We start from the raw sequence: 20,343 nt of genomic DNA on the forward strand, positions 1-20,343 counted from the left end.
GTGCCATACCTGGGTCAAATAATCATTTCAAATGTTACATGACCATTCAAATACATTTATTTCCTTTTGTAAATGTAGGAAATACATGTGCAATTTGAATTTTAAATATTTGGTGGTGCAGTGGGTGCTGTTACCTCGACATGGGTTTGAATCTTGGCTTGGGGCCTTTCTGTGTGGAGTTTGCATGCAGGTAGGCTAATTGAAGACTCTAAATTGCCCATAGGTATGGGTATGTGAGTGAATGGTGTGTGTGCCCTGCGATAGATTGGTGGCCTGTCCAGGGTGTATTCCTGCCTCTTGCCTATTGCACGCTAGGATAGGCTCCAGCACCCCCCGTGACCCTGCTCAGGATAAGCGGGTATAGATAATGGATGGATATTTTGTCTAGTTCAGTAATTTGAAAATAAATGCAAGAAGACCAATTCCTTTTATTTTATTTATTTGTAAATACTTAGTGAAGAGAAAAAATATGTACATTTCAAATAACAGAATTAATTCAAATGATTCAATCAAATACTATTTTAAAGAAATTATTACAGAACTGAAATATCAATTTGTTCTGTATAATTTAAATACTGTTTTTAAATAATATTTCAAATGAAATTCCAGTTAACTCCCCCCTTTTGTTTGTGTATTGACCATCTGACTCCAAGTCCATTCCTAATAATCTGCCACTTTGTGGGCTCCACACTCTGTCAGTGGAGGGAATAGCATGCCTGGTAATTGAGCACAATATTCTACATAAAGGGCCTGCTTGAGTGCACCAGTGTGAATTGTTTGGAACTGTGTTCTTGGAAAGTACTATTTTATAATATGTATTAGCCTGCCTTAATTTTATGATATTTCATTAATTATGATACAACAATAAGATTCTAAAAACAAACAGACTAAGGACTGTTCAATGACTCTGTGGATATATCTACGATGGTTATAATTAATAAAAGAGCATACAGTAACAGCATAACGTAGGTATTGATGTAACAGATGCACAAGGAATTCAGAAAAATATACCACCATTAAGCATGAAACAAGTCAAGTTTGTTGTGTGTTTTCTATCAAATGATCTGCAACACAGTATTTCAAAATAAACAAAATTAATTAAATTAGTTTATTTACATTACATTTATTTGGCAGATGCTTATATTCAAAGTGACGTACAATAAGTTCATACCAAAGGTCATTGGAACAACTACAAAACACAGGTCACATGAGGTACAATACTCATTTTGTACAGTTATTCATAGCCATAAGCACATTAAGTCCAGTACACACAGTGAACATTACTCTAACCAAACCTATGCTAAGTCAAACTAGGAGTCATTTCAAGCTACAACATCAAGACAATGATACGAGGCACAATAAGTGCCGGTTGGAGGTACATGTTAGATAAGTGGCACAGGAGGTACATGTGTAGCATGAAAAAGGGGAATTTTAAATGCTATAAATAATCTGCAAAGTGGTGATAGTTAGTTAGTCCTGGTATAGTCTGAAAAGATCCGTCTTCAGACCATGGCGGAAGATGGGCAATGAGGGAGTGGTTCGTGGAGAGACATGGAGTTTGTTCCACCAATGGGGAGCTAGGGGTGGTAGGGACGAGTGAGAACCCTTTACCCGGATGGCAGGGGGTGCAAGGCACCCTGCTGCCGCAGAGCAAATTGGTTGAGCAGGCATATAAGATTGAATCATGTCCTGTAGGCCCAAATGTATTCAGTGTATTGCAAAAACAAAGGAATTGGCCTTGCTGTTCCAATACGTTTGGAGGGGACTGTATTTCTGAGATCTGTTGATGCATCTAGTAGGGGTGGAGGGAGATGCCACTATTTGTATATGTAAGTGTATTTGTTCAACCAACAAAATTATTTGTATTTGTATTTGGATAAAAATTCCTGATTTTACCATTATAATCACTGGCACTGCCACTGTTACGATATTAAAGCATTAAAGTAATGGTTTTGCAATTACATCAAAAATAGCAAACAGGTAATTTGCTTTTTAAAGCAGTTTTTAACAAACAATTATCAATATGTTGAATAGTTGTAACAGGCTATTTATAACACTAAGGAAAACAAGCAGTCAAATCAAGCTTGAAACATAAGCAAAATGTTTTTATAAAGCTTGAAACATAAGCAAAATGTTTTACTGAACTGCATAGTATGAACTGCATGAACCTCACCACCACCCCTACCCAAGGAACACTGAAGTCAGTTATAAACTGAAAAAAAAAGCTTTTATAATTAAAAAAAAATTGTTCCTCATCTTCATTATGAACTAAGCCATGAACTCCTAATGAAATAAAAAAAACTACAGATTGCAAGGCTAGTATGTTTTGTTGTTTTTTGTTTATTACTTTTTCTCTCCTCTTTGTTGAAGCCTCACTTCACCTGTATGTTTGATTTGCATAAGCTTGGATATATTAAAGAAAAAAATCTAAAATCTTCCCTGGGTGGAATACATCTCCAGCTATTATGAGCTTATTCAAACTCCCCTAAGATGTATTTTGTGGAGACAAGCTCCTGCCCATGAGCTGGGAGCAGTCTAGAGTGATGGGGAGACACATACCCTGATATACGGAAAAGTTGCATGGAGTAAACGAAAACCATATATTGCAAAACTATTTTCTTGAAATAAAGGAGACCTACTCCAATGTTCGTATTTCTAAATTATGTTGGTTTTGTTATATAGGTGAAGGGAAAATGTATAAAGGAATATTACAGGAACACTGAGAAAAGCGTTAAAATGTGTATGACAAAACACAAAATGGAAAAAAAAGTTAAAGAAATACAAAGTGCTATATTCAAATTCAGCACATTAACATGGACTACACACCATCACTCTCCTCTTACCAATTTCACAGAGAACACACAGCTTTTATGGTTCTCTGGAACCACACGCACACAAATCAGTTTGTGTCATGTAGCTGCTCTATTCAGTTTATTCAAAGTCTCAGTTTCAGTGAAATCCTGAAAATCCTGTTGGCGGCGTTATCTCCGTGGAGTTCTAAGCATATCATTTCCTTAACTACCGCATCCAGAACTATTTATCCCCAACCTAAATGCTTTATCAACTTCAACAACATCATGCAATTGCAGTGAATGAATTTCATGTGATTATATGTGTGAAATTCATTTCAATAGAGTGCAATTGGGAAATATGTATGAAAGCACCAGTCACTCAGTTGAATAGCATGCCGAAGTAGACAGAAACACGTTCACGTCTTAGTAAAACCATCTGTTGTTGTCTGTTGTTTGGGGAGGGGGGTTTGTGAGGAAACAAATGCCTGTATTTCTTTACTGAGTGAATTATTTATAATTTAGAAAAATCTGTTATTTTAAGCCCAAAATTTAGGAAAGTCATGGAACGAGGAGGACATCGCATTTACGGCATTGGAGCAATTCAAATTTCACAGTAAAGTTCCCAAAGCCGGATGATGTCGCTCTGGCCTATAAAGGGTTGAGGGCAACTCTAACTTGCTGTCCTTCCACAGGCTTGTATGTGCGTGTCCAATTGACAAACTTGGTGCTGATGATTGAGCAAATTTCATTAACGAGATGGGAAAAATCTGAATCTGAATCTGAATAATATTGGCCAAATTCTGGGGGAGAAAACATTCGGAGAGAATGAATTCTTCTAGTGTTGCCGAATATAGTATTTGTGTTCAGCGCCATCTCTAGTATCTAGGCAGTATAACCACTAGCTTCCGTTGGCAGTCATTTTGTTGTTACCAATGTATTTTCTGATCAGAAAGCTCCTCAATCTTTTTTATGTAACAAATTATGATGTCATTTCTATCCATGGCAGTTATCAAGATGGACTTCTTCTTTTATAGACAGTTTTCAATGGGTTGAACATCATGCTTGGGCATGTAGTTATGACATTCAAGGCCAGGTTATACTCTCTGGCGGTAGGCAAATGGCATGCCAAATGTGTTGAATGGTCTCATTGGTACACATTCTTTTGTTCTTACTTTTTTAAATGAGAGAAATCTGTTTTTCATGTTTGGTTTATTTAGAAAGACTTCTGTGAAATTTAAAACATTTATCATACATTTAACATTCATTTTATCCTTCCCCCATTATTTACACAAATATCTGGTAATATTTTACCTGTTATTCCAGTAAATGTCTGAGGGAATGGGTTTACAGAATGTAGGAATATAACGTGACATTTTTCTGGATGGTGGCTTAAAAATTGGTTATAAAATCACATAATTAAAACTATTGACCGTCCTAGTGTGTTATTAAAACAGGTTTGACTGTGCTGTGGTTGCACTGGAAGTACCTGAGGAACAGTGGCCGGATAGCATTGTCCCTCAGGCCATAAATGAGGGGACTCAGACATCGAGGAAGAATAACAAATGTTAAAAAGATGAACAATTGCAGATGCACATACACGGAAGCGTCGGTCCCTGAAATCAGCGCCTCAACCGATGCATGGACAAAAGAGGTGAGACACAGTCCCAGCTGAATCAGGTGGAGCAGCACGGTGTTGCGTGCTCTCTTGGCAGAATCCTTGTTTGTGCGGGCAGATTTAGCTGCTAGCGTAATACCAATGTAAGTGTAGATGATTGTCACAGCCACAACCACAAGGAAAAAAATACTTAACCACTGTTCCAAGGCGATCTGCCATTTGTCAATGAATATCTGCTGCCGTGTACAAATTATAGGTGTAGTGAAAGACAGGGGATCAGTCACAATCATGTAAAACATGTCAATCGTGAAGTTAATTGAGCTAATGAGCCACGTTACTCCGATGGCAATCTTTGTCCTCCTTTTGGTGGCAATCTCTGCGTGATGCAAAGGGAAGCAAATGGCCACATAGCGCTCCAGTGAAATCACTGCCAGGTTCAGTGAGCTGTTGTTGGTGCTGATGACGGTAATCAGTATCAAAATAGCACAGACAGCCCTAGCCAAGTGGATATATGCCAGGGCCAATAAGTATAGCACTAGAATGCTAATAAGAGTAACAGAATCATTGAAGAGCATGTGGGCAAAGAGGATGTAGCGGGAGTTCTCCCTGAAATTTGGTTTGCTCCACAGAATGAAGAACATGATGCCATTCAAGAAGCTAAAGAATAGTGCTGTAGATGTTACCACAATTGCATCTGTCACAGTTATGGCATTCATCTGTGCTTGGTAGATTTGGTGGTACATGAATGTGAGCTGTCCAGATGAAACGTTGCCCTGCTCCATTGATCACTTCCTTCTTATCTACAGCAAAAATCTGTATCACCTTGAATGTTAGCAACAGAGACAATTGATCTCTTTTACTTAAATCAAACTGTACAATTCAGTAAAATATAAAGAAAATCCTCTGCACTCCTGACATAATGTTCTGTCACAGGTGCAAAGGAGAAACATAAACTGCAGTACATTGAAGAGACCCTTGCGATCCTTGCAAAAGACTGAATGCTTCTTCTATTTGACGTTCATATTGCCATTTCAAATTTAAATAATAACCAAAATATAAAGAAACCAATAAACTAAATAACTGAGATCTTTTTAAGAAGTAAAACCGGGAATACCGTTTGGCTCCTTTTGTTGCTGTGCAGCATCTGACAATCTGTGTGCAGGTGACATTTATTTATGTACAAGAATGAAACAGTGATGTCATGCAGTCATCACTAGAGTATATGCAATGACACAACTCCCCTTGAAGGTTTGTGACCTCATATGGTTTGTGTTTGTTACCCTGCGTTCACACAGCGACCAACTCCGTTGATTAGTTGCTCAAGTTTACTAGGCTGAGGGAGGGGCAGGAGCTTCCTGTTGTATACTCTTAGTGGTCTCGTGCAACTACATATTATTGAAGAGAAATGGGTCATTTTATGAAAATGGTGGCTTTCCTGTCCCGGCCTTATTCACCAGGAAAAACACTCAAAAGTATCAGACAATGACACAATATAAACTTTTTTCTTTTACTTTAAGTGTTTTATTGTTAATAAAACATATGTAAACCATTTTTTAAAATATATTGTAGAGCATGGTCAGTGCCATTGGCTTGTCCCTCGGGTAAGGAGTCATGGTTTAGTGACATATTTTGAGTTAAAATACATGTTTTTCTCCCCCTTTAAATGTCATAATACAAAGGAAAGTATTATAGTTATTTAGTAGACTACTTGAAAAACTATAATATATCAACTAATAAAATAATTTACAGGAAATAGCTGTCCCTTGATTTCATGTCACCGGTGTCCACATTTCTAAAAACCACCACTGAAAAAATGCAACATCCTTGCCAACTTCTTCCTGGGTCAAAGGTTCATTGGAGGCAGGGCTGTTTTGAAAAGCACAGAGTGAGTGTGCACTTTCTCTTCATATGTTAACAATTTTATGCATAAATTAGTAATTTCATTTCATCACTGGTGTTATACAGTTTATAGTAAGGGGAAAGGAAATTTGATTAAAATAACTGATCAAATTGTATGATTAAGTGATTTATTTACAATTTAGGAAGTGTGGTTTGACCTACAGTGGCCACCATCTTGGATATGCCATCTTGCCTGCAGATTTATCACGGGTGTTATCGTCACTAGTGTTACTGTTCCAGTTAGTAACACCAGTGACATGAGGATAACACCAGTGGCAATCAATAACACCACTAACTTTTTTCCCAAAGTAAGGTTTCATAAAACCCTCAACAATTAAAACAGACTTATTAGCATTTTATTACTGTTTCAATATTGTAACCACATAATATGTCTTTCCTTTTGATAGATATGGCGAAATGAAGTGCTGCTGAAAAGCAAAGACTGTACAGACAGCGCAGGGATGCTGACCCAGACCGCAGAGCAGCCTACCTTAAAAAAACAAAACACCAAACTTACTTAAATGATTTAGAGTCAAAAAAGAAAGAGAGTGAAGGATCTCACAGAAAGGTAAAAAAAAAAAACAGGAGCAAAGGAAATGGTGGGTCAGACAGGCAAACACAGAACAGAAGTTGACCCCCCTATCCTCTCCAGACAGTGAACCCACAACTACAAGGTCAGAATTAAGACAATGTGTCTGAAGGAAGACATAAGTACTTATCTACAGAGTTACTTAAAGCAGAGTTTCCCAACCGGTGTGCCGTCAGGCGAGGTCAGGTGTGCCGTGTGAAAAATCCTTTAAAAAATTTTTAATGTTCAAATGAATTTAAAAAACTTAAATTAACAAATCCCATTCACAAACGCCAAAATAAATGTCATTAAAATGCATATTGCTTAATTAAAACCCCAAAAGAACATTTAGGCCTACTGCTGGCACGTCACATCAACGTCAATACGTCGCTCTCGGTTTTTTCTGTTGGCGTGGTGTGCCATGAGATCCTGTAAATTTGGAAAGTGTGCCGTGGAAGGAAAAAGGCTGGGACACGCTGACTTGAAGGGATAGTTTACCCACAGCAAGCCAGGCTTTTGTTTACCTAGCCAATGTTTCAAATGCAATTTTTTTAGCATTTGTGGCACAAAACCAAAGCATGGATCACTTTCATACCGTGTCCATAGACTGCTTACACTGTAAGGAAACCAATATGTAATTTTGTAATTTGGATGAACTATCCCTTTAAGAAGGCCTACACAATATTTGTCACATGGCACGAGAATTGATGTATACTGTTTATGTTTATATACTGTATATGTTTTAACAAGCTACGTAGTTTTGTGGATAGGCATGACAGAATAAGATTTCATGTTCATAATATGTTGCAAGTGTCATTTTCAGATGCTTATCCCTGTACTCTTGTTGTATAACACCGGGTGCAATTGTACAATAATAATAAGTTGTTCGTTCATTTTTCCTCACTGAGCGAAGCAATAATATGGAGGTCAAACCTGTTTTGGGGATCTTTCATAAAACATATTTTGACAGTTTATTCTTCATGCATAATGTCATAAATGCTACAGTATAGTCAAATAACAACATATAAATCACTAATTTGCCAGAATATAACTGTTGTTTCCTATAATATGATTTTAAAAATTAACCCCTTTGCTCCGCATGTAATCACTGTAGTTGGAGGGAAACGCATCATCACCTGTGCGACATTGAGGGTGGGGTTATCTGTTTTCCTTTAACAACATGAACCAATATTGTGTGGTATTCGTACAGTAAAACTAATATATTGTACGCTTTTACTGGTATGTATTGTTATGGGGTGCGTTATTTAATGAAAAGTGTACTCTCCAAACATAATACGCGCCAAAATGTCTCACTTTCAAACATGGGCCCCGTGGCTTCAAAATTCCATTCCAGTTGGGGACTGGGATTGACCAGGGTCATGTCCCCATTTTCACCCTAATAAAAAAAAATACCCATTCGTAAAACTAAAATCCTTTATACCATACTGTAGACACGTACTTGTAAAAAACAATATATGTAAAAGTATTGTTGTTCAAACGGGTTTTCCCGGTGACTTAGCCATCAGAAATAATACACTAGCAGCAGGTTAAGCTGGCTATGGAATACTTTTTTTATCTGCTGGGGATTCAGAATCCAGAGGGTTGCGCATGTTTCCTTTTCACCGTAATTACAAAAAACACCTATCGTAAAACTAAAATACTTTATACCACAATGTAGATAAGACCTTGATGAAGCCGCACATGTAAGGATCATGCTGTTCAAACAAGTTTCCCTGGTGACTTGGCCACCAGAAAGAATATACTAGCACTGTCGCATATTTTGCGGTCTCCCGCAGGGAAAGGAAGGGTAGATGGTCCCTGTGTGGGAAAACGGGATGCTTAGGGGCCATAGGAGGACGATTAATTGATTGATTGGATGATGAGATGACTGATTAGGTACTTGATTGGGGAATTGACTAATGATTATGGACTGCATGAGGAATGCGTTGGGCCTGAGCTCCCGAGGAGTATAAATGAGCGCACCTAGGGTGAAACAGAAGCCGCTTTTCCACCGCGTGGTACCGACTCGACTCGACTCGACTCGACTCGACTCGACTCGACTCGACTCGACTCGACTCGACTCGACTCGACTCGACTCTGGTACCAGGTACCAGGTACTTCGTTTTCCACTGCAGGTAGTACCCACGTCAATGTAGCTGGTCGTCATAGCGACGCCGCATGAAACTGCCGTTTCTGACCAATCAGTGGTCTGTAGTGTTTTTACGCCACCTTTTGGTATCGCCTCAGCTTGCTGGGAACCTCGACATAGGTGATACCAAAAAAGTACCAGGTACTATCCACAACTTTTGCCTGATGGAAAACGGAAAAAGGTGGTGAGTGAGTAGAGAGAAGACAAGTTGAGCCGGTACCATGCTGTGGAAAAGCAACTTGAGTGTTTCTTTTTTAATTTTGGACGAGAGGCGAGCTGGGAGAGTGGCTGTCTCCGGGCTCATGAGCGTTTGGACGGTGTGATTTTAGTGTTATTTTCAGTTGGTTTGGTTATTTTCGTTTATTGTGTGAGTGCGATGTTCAGTGTTTTGTGTGCGGCAGAACAAGCGCCTAATTTGTGAGCGGGCGGCTGCGGAGATCGGAACCTGGCAGTGGCTGCGAGCAAGGCGGGAGAGTCGGTATCCCCTTCGGGGCTGACAAACGGAGAGCGGCGGTGACTGCAGAGTGGGTCGGCACGGCTGAGTTGGTGGAGCCGGAGAGTGGTGCAAGGCTTTTGCTTGGGGAGATCACTCCCCCAGACCATAAGGAACGCGTTTCCGGCAATCCTAACAATGTGTGGGTTCAAAGTCAGTTTGAACCCCCCCCCCCCCCCCCCCCCCCCCCCTTGTTCTAGAGTCGACACCGACTTGAGAGGAGAGAGTGGTAACTGCAGACTGGCGAGATCCTCTGTCCGATTTGTGTCCCTGTTTTTATGAATTGTAAAGCTCAATAAAACGTGACCTTTGTTCTTCACTTTGTGCTGTGTGAGTGGTGGGTCCAGCAGAAACCTGGTTAGTGGTAGAGGGCAGGAGTGCGATTTAACCATTTCCCCCGTTACAGCAGCACGTTATAGCGGTCTATGGAACACTATTCTGTCTGCAGTGGATTCGGATTCCAGAGGGTTGCGCGTGTCTCCTTTTCACTGTAATTACAAAAAAACACCCATTCATAAAAATCAAATGCTTTGTACCATAATGTAGATAAGACCTTGACAAAGAAATGCATATTAAAAATAAAAAAATAAAAAATCATTGTTCAATAGAGGTTTAGCTGTGTAGACACGCCAAAAAACATTTTATAGGGCTTCTTCATTGGCAAAAATTGGACGAATCGGAATTGAACAGTCAGGATGTCAAGACAGGAATTGGCTACAATTTGAAAAACATTTCATTTCAGCAAAACGCCAGCCTTCTGGGGTTATTTTGAATAAGATAGCGACTGCCGTTTTTTTTTTTTTTTTTTTTTTTTTGCCACATCGCTTCTAAAATGGCTGTCCCTCAGGATGCTGGCAGCTGTAACGTTTTTAGGACACCTGAACATATCGAACGTATCAATAACTAATAACCAATTAATATTTTAAACATTTCAGTTTTTCTTGTGGTGAAATGAGTAATAATGCCTTCAATGTGATTAGTTTTTTTTATAATGACCCCAAGTTTGCATAAAAATTCCTAATTTATATATAAAGTAAAAAAAATAACATTGCTGAACTATCAGTGCACTTCTGAAACTTTAATTGCTCTATGTACTCCTGTTAAAGTGAGCTCAGATGCCAATTTTGTTTTGTTTCTGCATGGAACTCCCATTGTGATTACATAGCAGGCAGAACATTCAACCTCCCTAGAAATAATTCGCGAAATGGTATCATATCGGTTGGAGAAATAGGAAGCTCGAAACTCTGATTGGTGGTTGACGGGCGATGCTCGCGAAAAGTTAAACTGTGGGCAACATTTTTCATTCAACTTTGGTTGCTCAGTTTCTTGTGTTGCAGGGTGTCGCTCAGCTACATAGAGAATGAATAGACTTTTGGCAACTCGGTTGATGAGTTGCTCGCTGTATGAATGCACTTTTATGTGACAGGTAATTAATTGGTCAGGATGACCCAGAAGATACTAGGAATGAATCTGGATCATTCTGTGTTTCAAAACGACACGTGGCAAAAGATAAATGGTAGTCATTTTACATGAAAGGCAGTTGAATGTTGCAAGCTTTAACATGTCTAAAACTGCAGGGAATATTAGACTTGCAGGGGGTCCATATACTCCCTGTAAAAGTGGTCAGGGAATCATGGAAGGACATTATGTTTTTAGTCAAGCAACACTTAAAATGGAACATTTCAGTTAATGACTGAATTTTAAGAGATTGAAGACATAATTAACACCATGGACAGGAGCCTGGAGCTGGAGGTTATCATTTTTTCTGAATATATATTACTACTGAAATGTAAAAGTATTTAATTTAATTGACTTTTTCCATTTCCTTATAAGTAATGTAAGATTTTTACCTTGAAAATATTAGAAAATAGCCATGATGAGGCATATCTGAGAGGCACTGGTAATCTCTGTCTTTATGCACTGTACACTTTTGCTGAATTTATGCGTATTTACCTGTATTTGTTGTTCTAAAATGTGTTTGAGTTGTTTCTGGGTGTGGTGCTCTTCTCTGGATTTGCAGGACTTTTATAGACACTAGGGCAGCACAGTGGTGCAGTGGGTAGCACTGTTGCCTCAGCAAGAAGGTTGTGAATTTGAATCTCGGCTTGGGCCTTTCTGTGTGGAGTTTGTATGTTCTCCTTGTGTCCGTGTGAGTTTCCTCCGGGTACTCCGATTTTCTCCCACAGTCCAAAGACATGCAGTAAAACTAATCAGAGACTCTAAATTGCCCATAGGTAAGAGAGTGTGAGTGAATGGTGTGTGTGCCCTGCAATAGATTGGCGGCCTGTCCTGGGTGTAATCCTGCCTCTCACTCAATGCACGCTGGGATAGGCTCCAGCACCCCCGCGACCCTGCCCAGGAATACACGGGTGTAGATAATGAATGGTTAGCTGAACACACAGAAGGTTTAAATGTCAGATTTAATGGGTGAACCAAAACAAGTTGATTGACAGATTGGGCTCATCAAGAAAAGCAAAAATAAATAGGAAAATATCTATCGAAATAAATGAATAAATAAATGTGAAAGTAAATCAATGTCAAGTAATATTTTACTCAATAAATTGCACATACATATATATCTCTATATTGTTTTCCAGATTTATTTATATATTTTTGATTATTGCATTTATTAATGTTTATATTTGCACATTTATTTATTTATCATTGTGGCATTCTCTGTTGTATAATTATTGTGCTAGAAGGCCTATAGACACAGGCCCATCAGTTCTGTGTTGTGTGTTTGAGCAGGAGATGTAACAGGAGCAGGAACTTTGCAGAGTAAACTGCTCCCTGCTTTGTGGATGGCCTCATGTCATGTGTGGAGTGAGGTACCGTGACAGAGAAAGCTCGAGAGTGCCATTAAAATGTTTTGGCTCTGCATTGCTCCCCTGCCCCATCATTAATGCTCTCATTCATTATTAACGTCCACTCGTAGCTGTGGGAGCAGTTGGGTACATGTTTTGTCCTGTGTTTCTCTGTGGATGTGTTATGCAGGTTGTTTGGCGGGATGTCGCAAGCTTCAGCCAAGATTCAGTGGGTGTGAGAGCCATATTATACACACACAGAAGAAATGAATGCAGTTACTGGCAGAAGTATAGTATGATGGTTAGGAAACTGTCCATATAACCTAATGGCTGTCAGTTGGATTCACAGATAGGGCATTGCTGTTGTACCCTTAAGCAAGGTTCTTCAGTTTATATGTACCTGTTAGAAATGGATTCTACATTAAAATGAGAACATTTTCACTGTTTTGCTTAAAGTCACGTATGAACCTTAAATTAATATGTTGTCCAGCAGTAGCGGCGGCATGAACATTTGAATTAAACTGCACTGCAAAATTACCACAATTTTAGTTAAAATTCAGAACATACACTTTATTTGTGTAGTGTGTTTGGGCCACTGAGCATTCACACTGAGGGTTCATGGGCTTTGCGAATAATGAGGCATTAAACAGTAGTTTTTCCGACATTTTCACTGAACAACTTCTGAAGCACTGATGGGCAATACACAGCCAGTGAAAGACCATTATGTAATGTGTCATAAAAATTACTGTTTGTGTTTCCTGTAGAACAGTAGTGATGTGTCAAAGGCAGTGAAGAATCCATGAGAAAATAATGGCACAAGATAAGAAAGGAACTGTCAAGCTGATACAAGAGATGGAAGTGAAACAGAAGCATGGCTTCATGTTTTCATGTTTTTCAGTCCGTCTCTGTATTAATCCTAATTTATAAACCCAGATGCCTCGTCCAGTTAAAAGGTTTTAGTGTAATGGCATGCTACATATTGGTATGGAATGCTGATTGTAGGGCAGCACTTATCCCTCTTGTTGTCTTCATTTTACGCATGCACCCCATATCCACACGGCCAAGAATGACCCAACCTTCGCCAGACCCAACATGTTAAAGCGTCTTCATTGAATTTTAAATCCTAAATTAAGATTTTTAATTTAGAAACATCACTAATCAATAAATTGGTGAATAACTATTTTCCTACATCACAGTACAGAGAGCCTGTATGTCTTCAGGCTATATCATTCAGTTTTAATTCAAAACACACATCGCAATTTATTTTTTGCTGAAATAAATGTGTGGTGCTTAACTTTGATCATAACTTCTGGGGCTCTATTTTCTGATATGGCCTGTTGCAGAGCTTCATGTAACCACACTAAAACTGGAACAGTGAAACAACAAAGGATTATGCCCCTTTTTTGTTACCATAGCAAAAAAGACTAGAAATACCGCCTCGCGGTTGTATGCCTCCGCCTTTGACCACCAAAATCTAATCAATTCATCCTTGAGTCCAAGTGGATGTTTATGCCAAATTTGAAGAAATTGCCTCAAGGCGTTCCTGAAATATCATGTTCATGAGAGAATGGGACAGACGTGAGGTCACAGTGACCTTGATCTTTCACCACCAAAATCTAATCAGTTCATCCTTGAGTCTAAGTGGATGTTTGTGCTAAATTTGAAGAAATTCCCTCAAGGCATTCCTGAGATATTGCATTCACGAGAGAATGGGACGGATGTGAGGTCACAGTGACATTGACCTTTGACCACCAAAATCGAATCAGTTCATCCTTGAGTCCAAGTGGATGTGTGTGCCAAATGTGAAGAAATTCCCTCAAGGCAAAAATGTGTTTTGTATTCCCTCAAGGCAAAAACTTGATTTGTGAGGTCACAGTGACCTTGACCTTTGACCGTTGACCACCAAAATCTAATCAGTTCATCCTTGAGTCCAAGTGGACGTTTGTGCCAAATTTGAAGAAATTCCCTCAAGACGTTCTTGAGATATCACATTCACGAGAATCGGGACTGACGGACAGACGGACAACCCGAAAACATAATGCCTCTGGCCACGGCTATGCCGTTGCAGAGGAATAAAAATTGGCAAAAAAAGTTGTTGCCTGTAATTGGAAAAATGTATTAAAAGTAGGTGGTTGCGGGTTCACATTATGGTGAGATGTAAAACAGCAAGCTATTAGATATATAGACTTAACTTATGTTCATTGACATGGATATGAGCATCTGTTATACTGCGTGGAACTTTACTTCTTCATTACAAGAGAACAGAACTTGTAGGAACCATTCCTCAACCTTTTCCCTGGATATGGGTATCTGTGTTTCAAATCAGCCATACAAACATTTAAAGGATAATTATTTTTATTGAAACCATAAAGCATATCTTGAAGTGAACATTTACTGTATCATGAAAACAGATTTAACTGTGTTGAGCTTGCACCTCAAGTATTTATGGTAGTAATTTCTGGAATCTATTGTCCCTCAGCTTTAAATGAAGGGACTCAAACATCTGAGAAGAATGATGAGTGTAAGAAGGTTCCAGATTCGGGTACAAGAACAGAGTAGTGCCAGCCATGGCCGTCAGAAATTGAAAGATTCTGTACAGAAAAGAGGTGAGACAGTTCCAGATGGAGCAGCACAGTTCTCTATGGAACCTACATTAACAAATACAGCAAGCATTACAAATGTACCAAAGTTCGTTTCCTACAGTACATGCACTCAACAGTGGTCCGGTAGTTTGAGAAAAACGAGCCCTTAATCTTTGGCCAAAAAACCCTTTGGTGTAAAGTTTGGAACAAATCCTACAGATTCACAAAATGTGTCAGATGTAAAAAATATTTGTTTTGAGGATCATCTTGGATGTAAAAATTTAAATGATATTTGTATATAAATATAAATGAAATGTAATTATAATGTAATATTAATCACATTTGGTGTATTATGATGCCTATTTGTTTTTACCATTTTATAGAAAAGACTTGAGACTTGGGTGTGACTTCCAAAATTATGGCTAGGGGCTCTATTTTCCAGCTGGCTCATACCGTGTGGGCTAGCTGTTGCACTGGTGAAGTGGCATTTTCATCATGGTGATTGTCGCGCCTGAGCCCATTTGGTAATTTGAAGTAGGACGAGAGGGGCAATTGGGGATGGGTCTGAATTATGGTGACAGAGTAGTCTGTGACTCGTGCCTGCGCAACCCAACTGCTCAGACCAGGTCTGTGGCACAAGTAGCAGCCCAGCATACAGCGAGTTGCTAATATTGTATTCCATTCTTTTTCTTACACATATCTGTAATGAGAAGAATGACAATACACGCAACTTCAGCTTGAACAATCTTTTCATTTATTTTGCAACTGTAGTTATGATAGCTATATGCAAGTTACATTCAAGTTAAATTAACTGCATTAATTACCGCCTTCCAAGCTAATTTAACATAATCTGGTAGTGCTCAATATGAAACGGGCTGATAAACAACAAACCATGTTTGTCTGTATCGTATACCATTAGGTAGCCTAAAAATAAAGTTCATGTGTAGGTCATGCTCTCCGCGGGGCATGTAGGTTATGCATTCCAAATGGAGAAACAAAGAAAAAAAACCCACCGCACCTCAGGAGTGCCATTTGAAAATATTACAAGTTGCATATGCCAATAAGAGGCAAAATAATAAACAAGGAGAAAGTTGTCTGCAAGCGGCAACTGACATCCAACCCCCCAAAGGCATACACATTTTCACCTCTAAAGGAGTTTGATCAGTTCAGTTTAATATAAGCAATCAATGCCATTGTTACGAAATAATTCTGGACTTCTGCATTATAATTGTTTCTTTTGTTTGAGCAATAGTTGATACCAAGTCATTTTATTGCTGTTAATGGCATCATTGTTCATTTTTTTTGGGTTATCTATACCTGGTTGTATTTTGTTAAATAAAACTTCAAGATACTGCTGTCATTATTTCTTATAGCATAGCACATTAAGCTATTTAGCTACAGCTTTAATGGGAATTTAAAACAGGGCCATATTAATTATAATAGGCTATGTTTAATTTTAATTTTTAGCATAATAAATTTATCTTATTGATGAGAGTACTTTGAGCTCAATCCTCTAAAAATATGACAGTCCAACTCTGCAGCTCCTGCTTAAGAATATCTTGGGAGAAAGAAATTCTCATGAGTATATTCTTTTTTCCTGCAGTGGTAATTGGCAGTGCACCAGTACACAAAGCACACGGTTGATGAAAATCAGGTCCAATGAGCTCACTGATAATATATTAAGCCTTATTCAGCCCATTTTCCATCTGAGCCACGTGATTTGAGTTGTGTGCTCCTTGCCTTAGGCCACAAAACTACCAAAATTCAGCAGCCACGCCCAGTGCACCCATGCAGACTTTACCCATGCATCATTGATTCCGGAAAATAGAGCTCTTGGCCCTAAATCTGAAAAAGGGAATATGTCATGTCAAATCATATTTTAAGGCATTACCTTGCTCAGTCAATAATAAAGCTCTTTTAAAAAGTTATTTCATGCAATAAATCTTTTTTTATTGTGTTATGACAACAGGTTTGACTGCACTGTGGTTGCACCTGAAGTACCCCAGGAACAGTGGCCTGAAGGCATTGTCCCTCAGGCCGTAAATGAGGGGACTCAGACATCGAGGACGAATGATGAGGGAAAAAAAGTTCAAGAATTGCAGGTGCAACAACAATGAGTCAGCCGTAAGTAAACCTATCTATCTCTCTAACGTACTATACAAAAAAAGACAAGACACATAATCCCAGCTGAATCAGATGGAGCAGCACAGTTCTGTGTGCCTTTGTGACAGATTCCTTGTTTGTGGAAACAGATCTAGCTGCAACCAGAATCCCAATGTAGGTATAGATGAGAATCAGAGCTACAATTGCAAACTAAAGACCATTAAATAATTGGGACAATTTTACTTGCCATGTGGCAATGTACAGCATCTGTCGTCTGCAAATTGTGTGTGGTATCAGAAAGTGTGAATCCACCACAGTTTTGTACATTATGTCAACAATAAAATTTAAGGAACTAAGCAACCAGACAACAAAGATGGACAAATATGTCCTTTTTTTGGTGACAAACTCTGTGTGCCATAAAGGAAAGCAAATGGTCACATAACGCTCCATTGACATCACTGCCAGGTTTAAGGGGGAGATTGAAAACGTAACAGTAGGTATCAGTACCAGTAGGCTGCAGAGTGCACTGATTACGTGTACACTTCCCACAGCAAGGGAGTACAACACTGCCATGCCCAGCAGATGGACAGAATCACCGATGAGAATGTTAGAAAAGAGGATGTAGCGGGAGGACTCGCTGAAGGTCTGCTTGCTCCTCAGAGTGAAGAACATGACACTTTTGACATAGAAGAAGAATAGGGAAGGAGACAACACCACAGCAACTCTTGTTGGAACCACAGCACCCTGTTTTAAATAGAGGGCTTGCTCCTGTACAATCGTGAAATCTTCAGAGGAAACATTGGTCTTCGCCATGGATCACTTCCCACTGAAATAAAATGGAAAATCTGCTTGAATGTTAATATCAAGCAATTAAATTAACAAATATTTTTCATATGGCCCATTTTACAAGTAATTTGTCACAATACGCTTTACAGTTTGCCCTGGCCTAAACCTCCATAGAGCAAGCCAGAGGCAACAGTGGAAAAACTCCCTGGAACACATGTAGGAAGAAATCTCGGTAGGAGTCAATGTTCCACAGTACAACAATACAACAGTATTCCAGTACATTTCCTGAAATAAATCAGGTCCTCAACCATTTGAAAATAAGCCTTAAGATAATTTGAAATAACAATGGTTTGCCAGCTAATGATTATTTATTCTGCTAGGAGAAAATGCATGGCTGTCCTGTTTAATCATTTTAAAACATGGAAAAGTCAATTGGCAAACTGATACATCAGAATCTAAGCTGGATATTGTATGGTAACTTTGTGAAGTCTGGCACTTCATTCTTCTGCATGGAAAAAGGAATAAAGAAAAACTATTTTAATTATTTTTTTAAGAAAGCGTGTTTTGAGGACCAATGAATAGTGTGAGTTGGAATCTTGCAATTCCAATACTGTTAGAAAATCTTTTAAAGGATGAAAAACATAGTAATAAATTAGACATGAAATAGTTTCTTAAAACCATTTTAATTGGAATAATATTTACTTTTATAATGTTTCATTGTCCAAGTACATCAGGTCTGATTTTTCTGAAGTTGCACCTGAAATACCTGAGGAACAGTGGCCGGAAGGCATTGTCCCTCAGGCCGTAAATGAGGGGACTCAGACATCGAGGAAGAAGGATGAGTGAGATAAAGTTCACGATTTGCAGATAGTACATGGAAGAACCAGCTGTCACAGTCATACTCTCAAAAATTCCATACAGAAGAGAGGTGAGACACAGTCCCAGCTGAATCAGATGGAGCAGCACAGTTCTGTGGGCCCTGCGGGCTGAAACCTTATCTGTAGATACAGACCGAGCAGCTACTATAATACCAATGTAGGTGTAAATGATAGTTAAAACCACAACAACAAAGTAAAAGCTGTTTAACCCCTGGCCCAATTGTATATGCCATTTAGCAGGGAATAGGCCCGGCCGTGTGCAGGGTATGACTGCAGTGAGAGAGTGTGGTTGTTTTATGGTAATATAAAACATGTCGATAATGAAATTTAGGGAGCCGAAAAACCAGACTAATCCAATGGCAATGTTTGTCCTTCTCTGTGTGGTGATCTCTGTGTGCCTCAGGGGGAAGCAGATTGCTACATATCGTTCCAGAGACATCACTGCCAGGTTCAAGGGGGTGGTAGTGTATGTGGTGGCAGGCATCAGTGTCAGCAGGGCACAGACAGTCTTGATCAGGTGAAAGCCTGCTGCACCAATTGCATACAACAATGTGGTACCCACGAGGTGGACAGAATCAATTAATAGCATGTTGGCAAAGAGGATGTAGCGGGATGTCTCACTAAAGGTGGCCTTGCTCCTTAGGGTGAGGAACATGATGCTGTTCACATAAATGAAGAATATGGAAGTTGTAATCACAACAACCACTCTTGTCAAGGTCCCTGTATCCAAATGTAGATGGAAGGCTTCCTGCTGTATGAAAGTGAACTCTTCAGACGAATTTGCCTCCTCCATGGATCACTTCTACCTGAATTGCTGAAAACATATTCATTATAAATATAATTAATCTATTTCACCTATGAAGAAACAGCTCAAAATACATGTTAAGTGTATAACAAAACGTATATATACATAAACGCATTGGTCATAATATATGCCTTACTGCTACAGTTCAATAAGATATAAAAACATATGTTACAAAGCTGCAAGCAGCCTAGACAATCCTTTGTAAGAAGTAAAATTTGCAATACCTTCAAACATCACCAAAGTTATCATGTCAGCATCAGACAGTGCATGTGCTGGTGACTGATTTATATAAATGGATTAGATGTCTGTTACGTCATGCAATCACATCCAGGGTGTTTAGAATGGCACGCCTCTGAGCTGGACCTTTGTGTGTGTGTGTGTGTATGTGTGTGTGTGACAGGTAATGAACAATTAATTACCTACTAGGTCCTGTTTCCTGTAGAGGTGCATGGAGTGATTCAGCTATTGACATGGCTATTACAATGACACATATTTTTTCACTGTTACTTGTAATTCTAATCGAAAAGTCCAGAAGAGATGAAAATGTACTTTAACGGAGCAAAATGTACTCTATCAGTGTTGATTTGACTAAATATGTTGCTATATAAATATGTGTCAGCAAGGATAAGTAGCTTAAAAAGTAGTGTTTTCTGTGTTTGTCTGTTTATTATCAACAAAGACATCAGGTTCTGGGATTACATGAATGTAAAGATTTCTCTAAGGAAATGTGGATGAGCGTGGTGGAACACAATTTACAGGGGTACTTTTCAGGGCTCTGGACACAGTCCACGTGGGCACACTGGGCGTGGATACTGAATTATGGCATTTTCATGGCTAGAGGCGAGGATGCAAAGCTCAGTGTGCAGCAC

At 39.0% G+C, this 20,343-nt stretch overlaps 2 protein-coding genes and 1 pseudogene across 2 annotated transcripts; all 3 read right to left on the reverse strand.

Moving 5' to 3' along the window:
• Nucleotides 1–3,990: 3,990 nt before the first annotated feature.
• LOC118236484 (odorant receptor 131-2-like) lies at nucleotides 3,991–5,420 on the reverse strand. The gene has a single exon (XM_035434916.1). It carries the CDS (start codon nucleotides 5,187–5,189, stop codon nucleotides 4,227–4,229), a length of 963 nt encoding a protein of 320 aa, XP_035290807.1. The 5' UTR covers nucleotides 5,190–5,420; the 3' UTR covers nucleotides 3,991–4,226.
• Nucleotides 5,421–16,851: 11,431 nt separating this feature from the next.
• On the reverse strand, nucleotides 16,852–17,854 carry LOC118235857 (annotated as a pseudogene).
• Nucleotides 17,855–18,073: 219 nt separating this feature from the next.
• Nucleotides 18,074–19,728, reverse strand: LOC118236476 (odorant receptor 131-2-like). Its single transcript, XM_035434907.1, has 2 exons — nucleotides 19,699–19,728; nucleotides 18,074–19,483 (listed from the first exon to the last, which is right to left on the reverse strand). Exon 2 carries the CDS (start codon nucleotides 19,460–19,462, stop codon nucleotides 18,506–18,508), a length of 957 nt encoding a protein of 318 aa, XP_035290798.1. The 5' UTR covers nucleotides 19,463–19,483; nucleotides 19,699–19,728; the 3' UTR covers nucleotides 18,074–18,505.
• Nucleotides 19,729–20,343: the final 615 nt, after the last annotated feature.

The sequence above is a fragment of the Anguilla anguilla genome, chromosome 9 (genome assembly GCF_013347855.1).
Source record: "Anguilla anguilla isolate fAngAng1 chromosome 9, fAngAng1.pri, whole genome shotgun sequence".
Taxonomy (NCBI): Eukaryota; Metazoa; Chordata; class Actinopteri; order Anguilliformes; family Anguillidae; genus Anguilla; species Anguilla anguilla.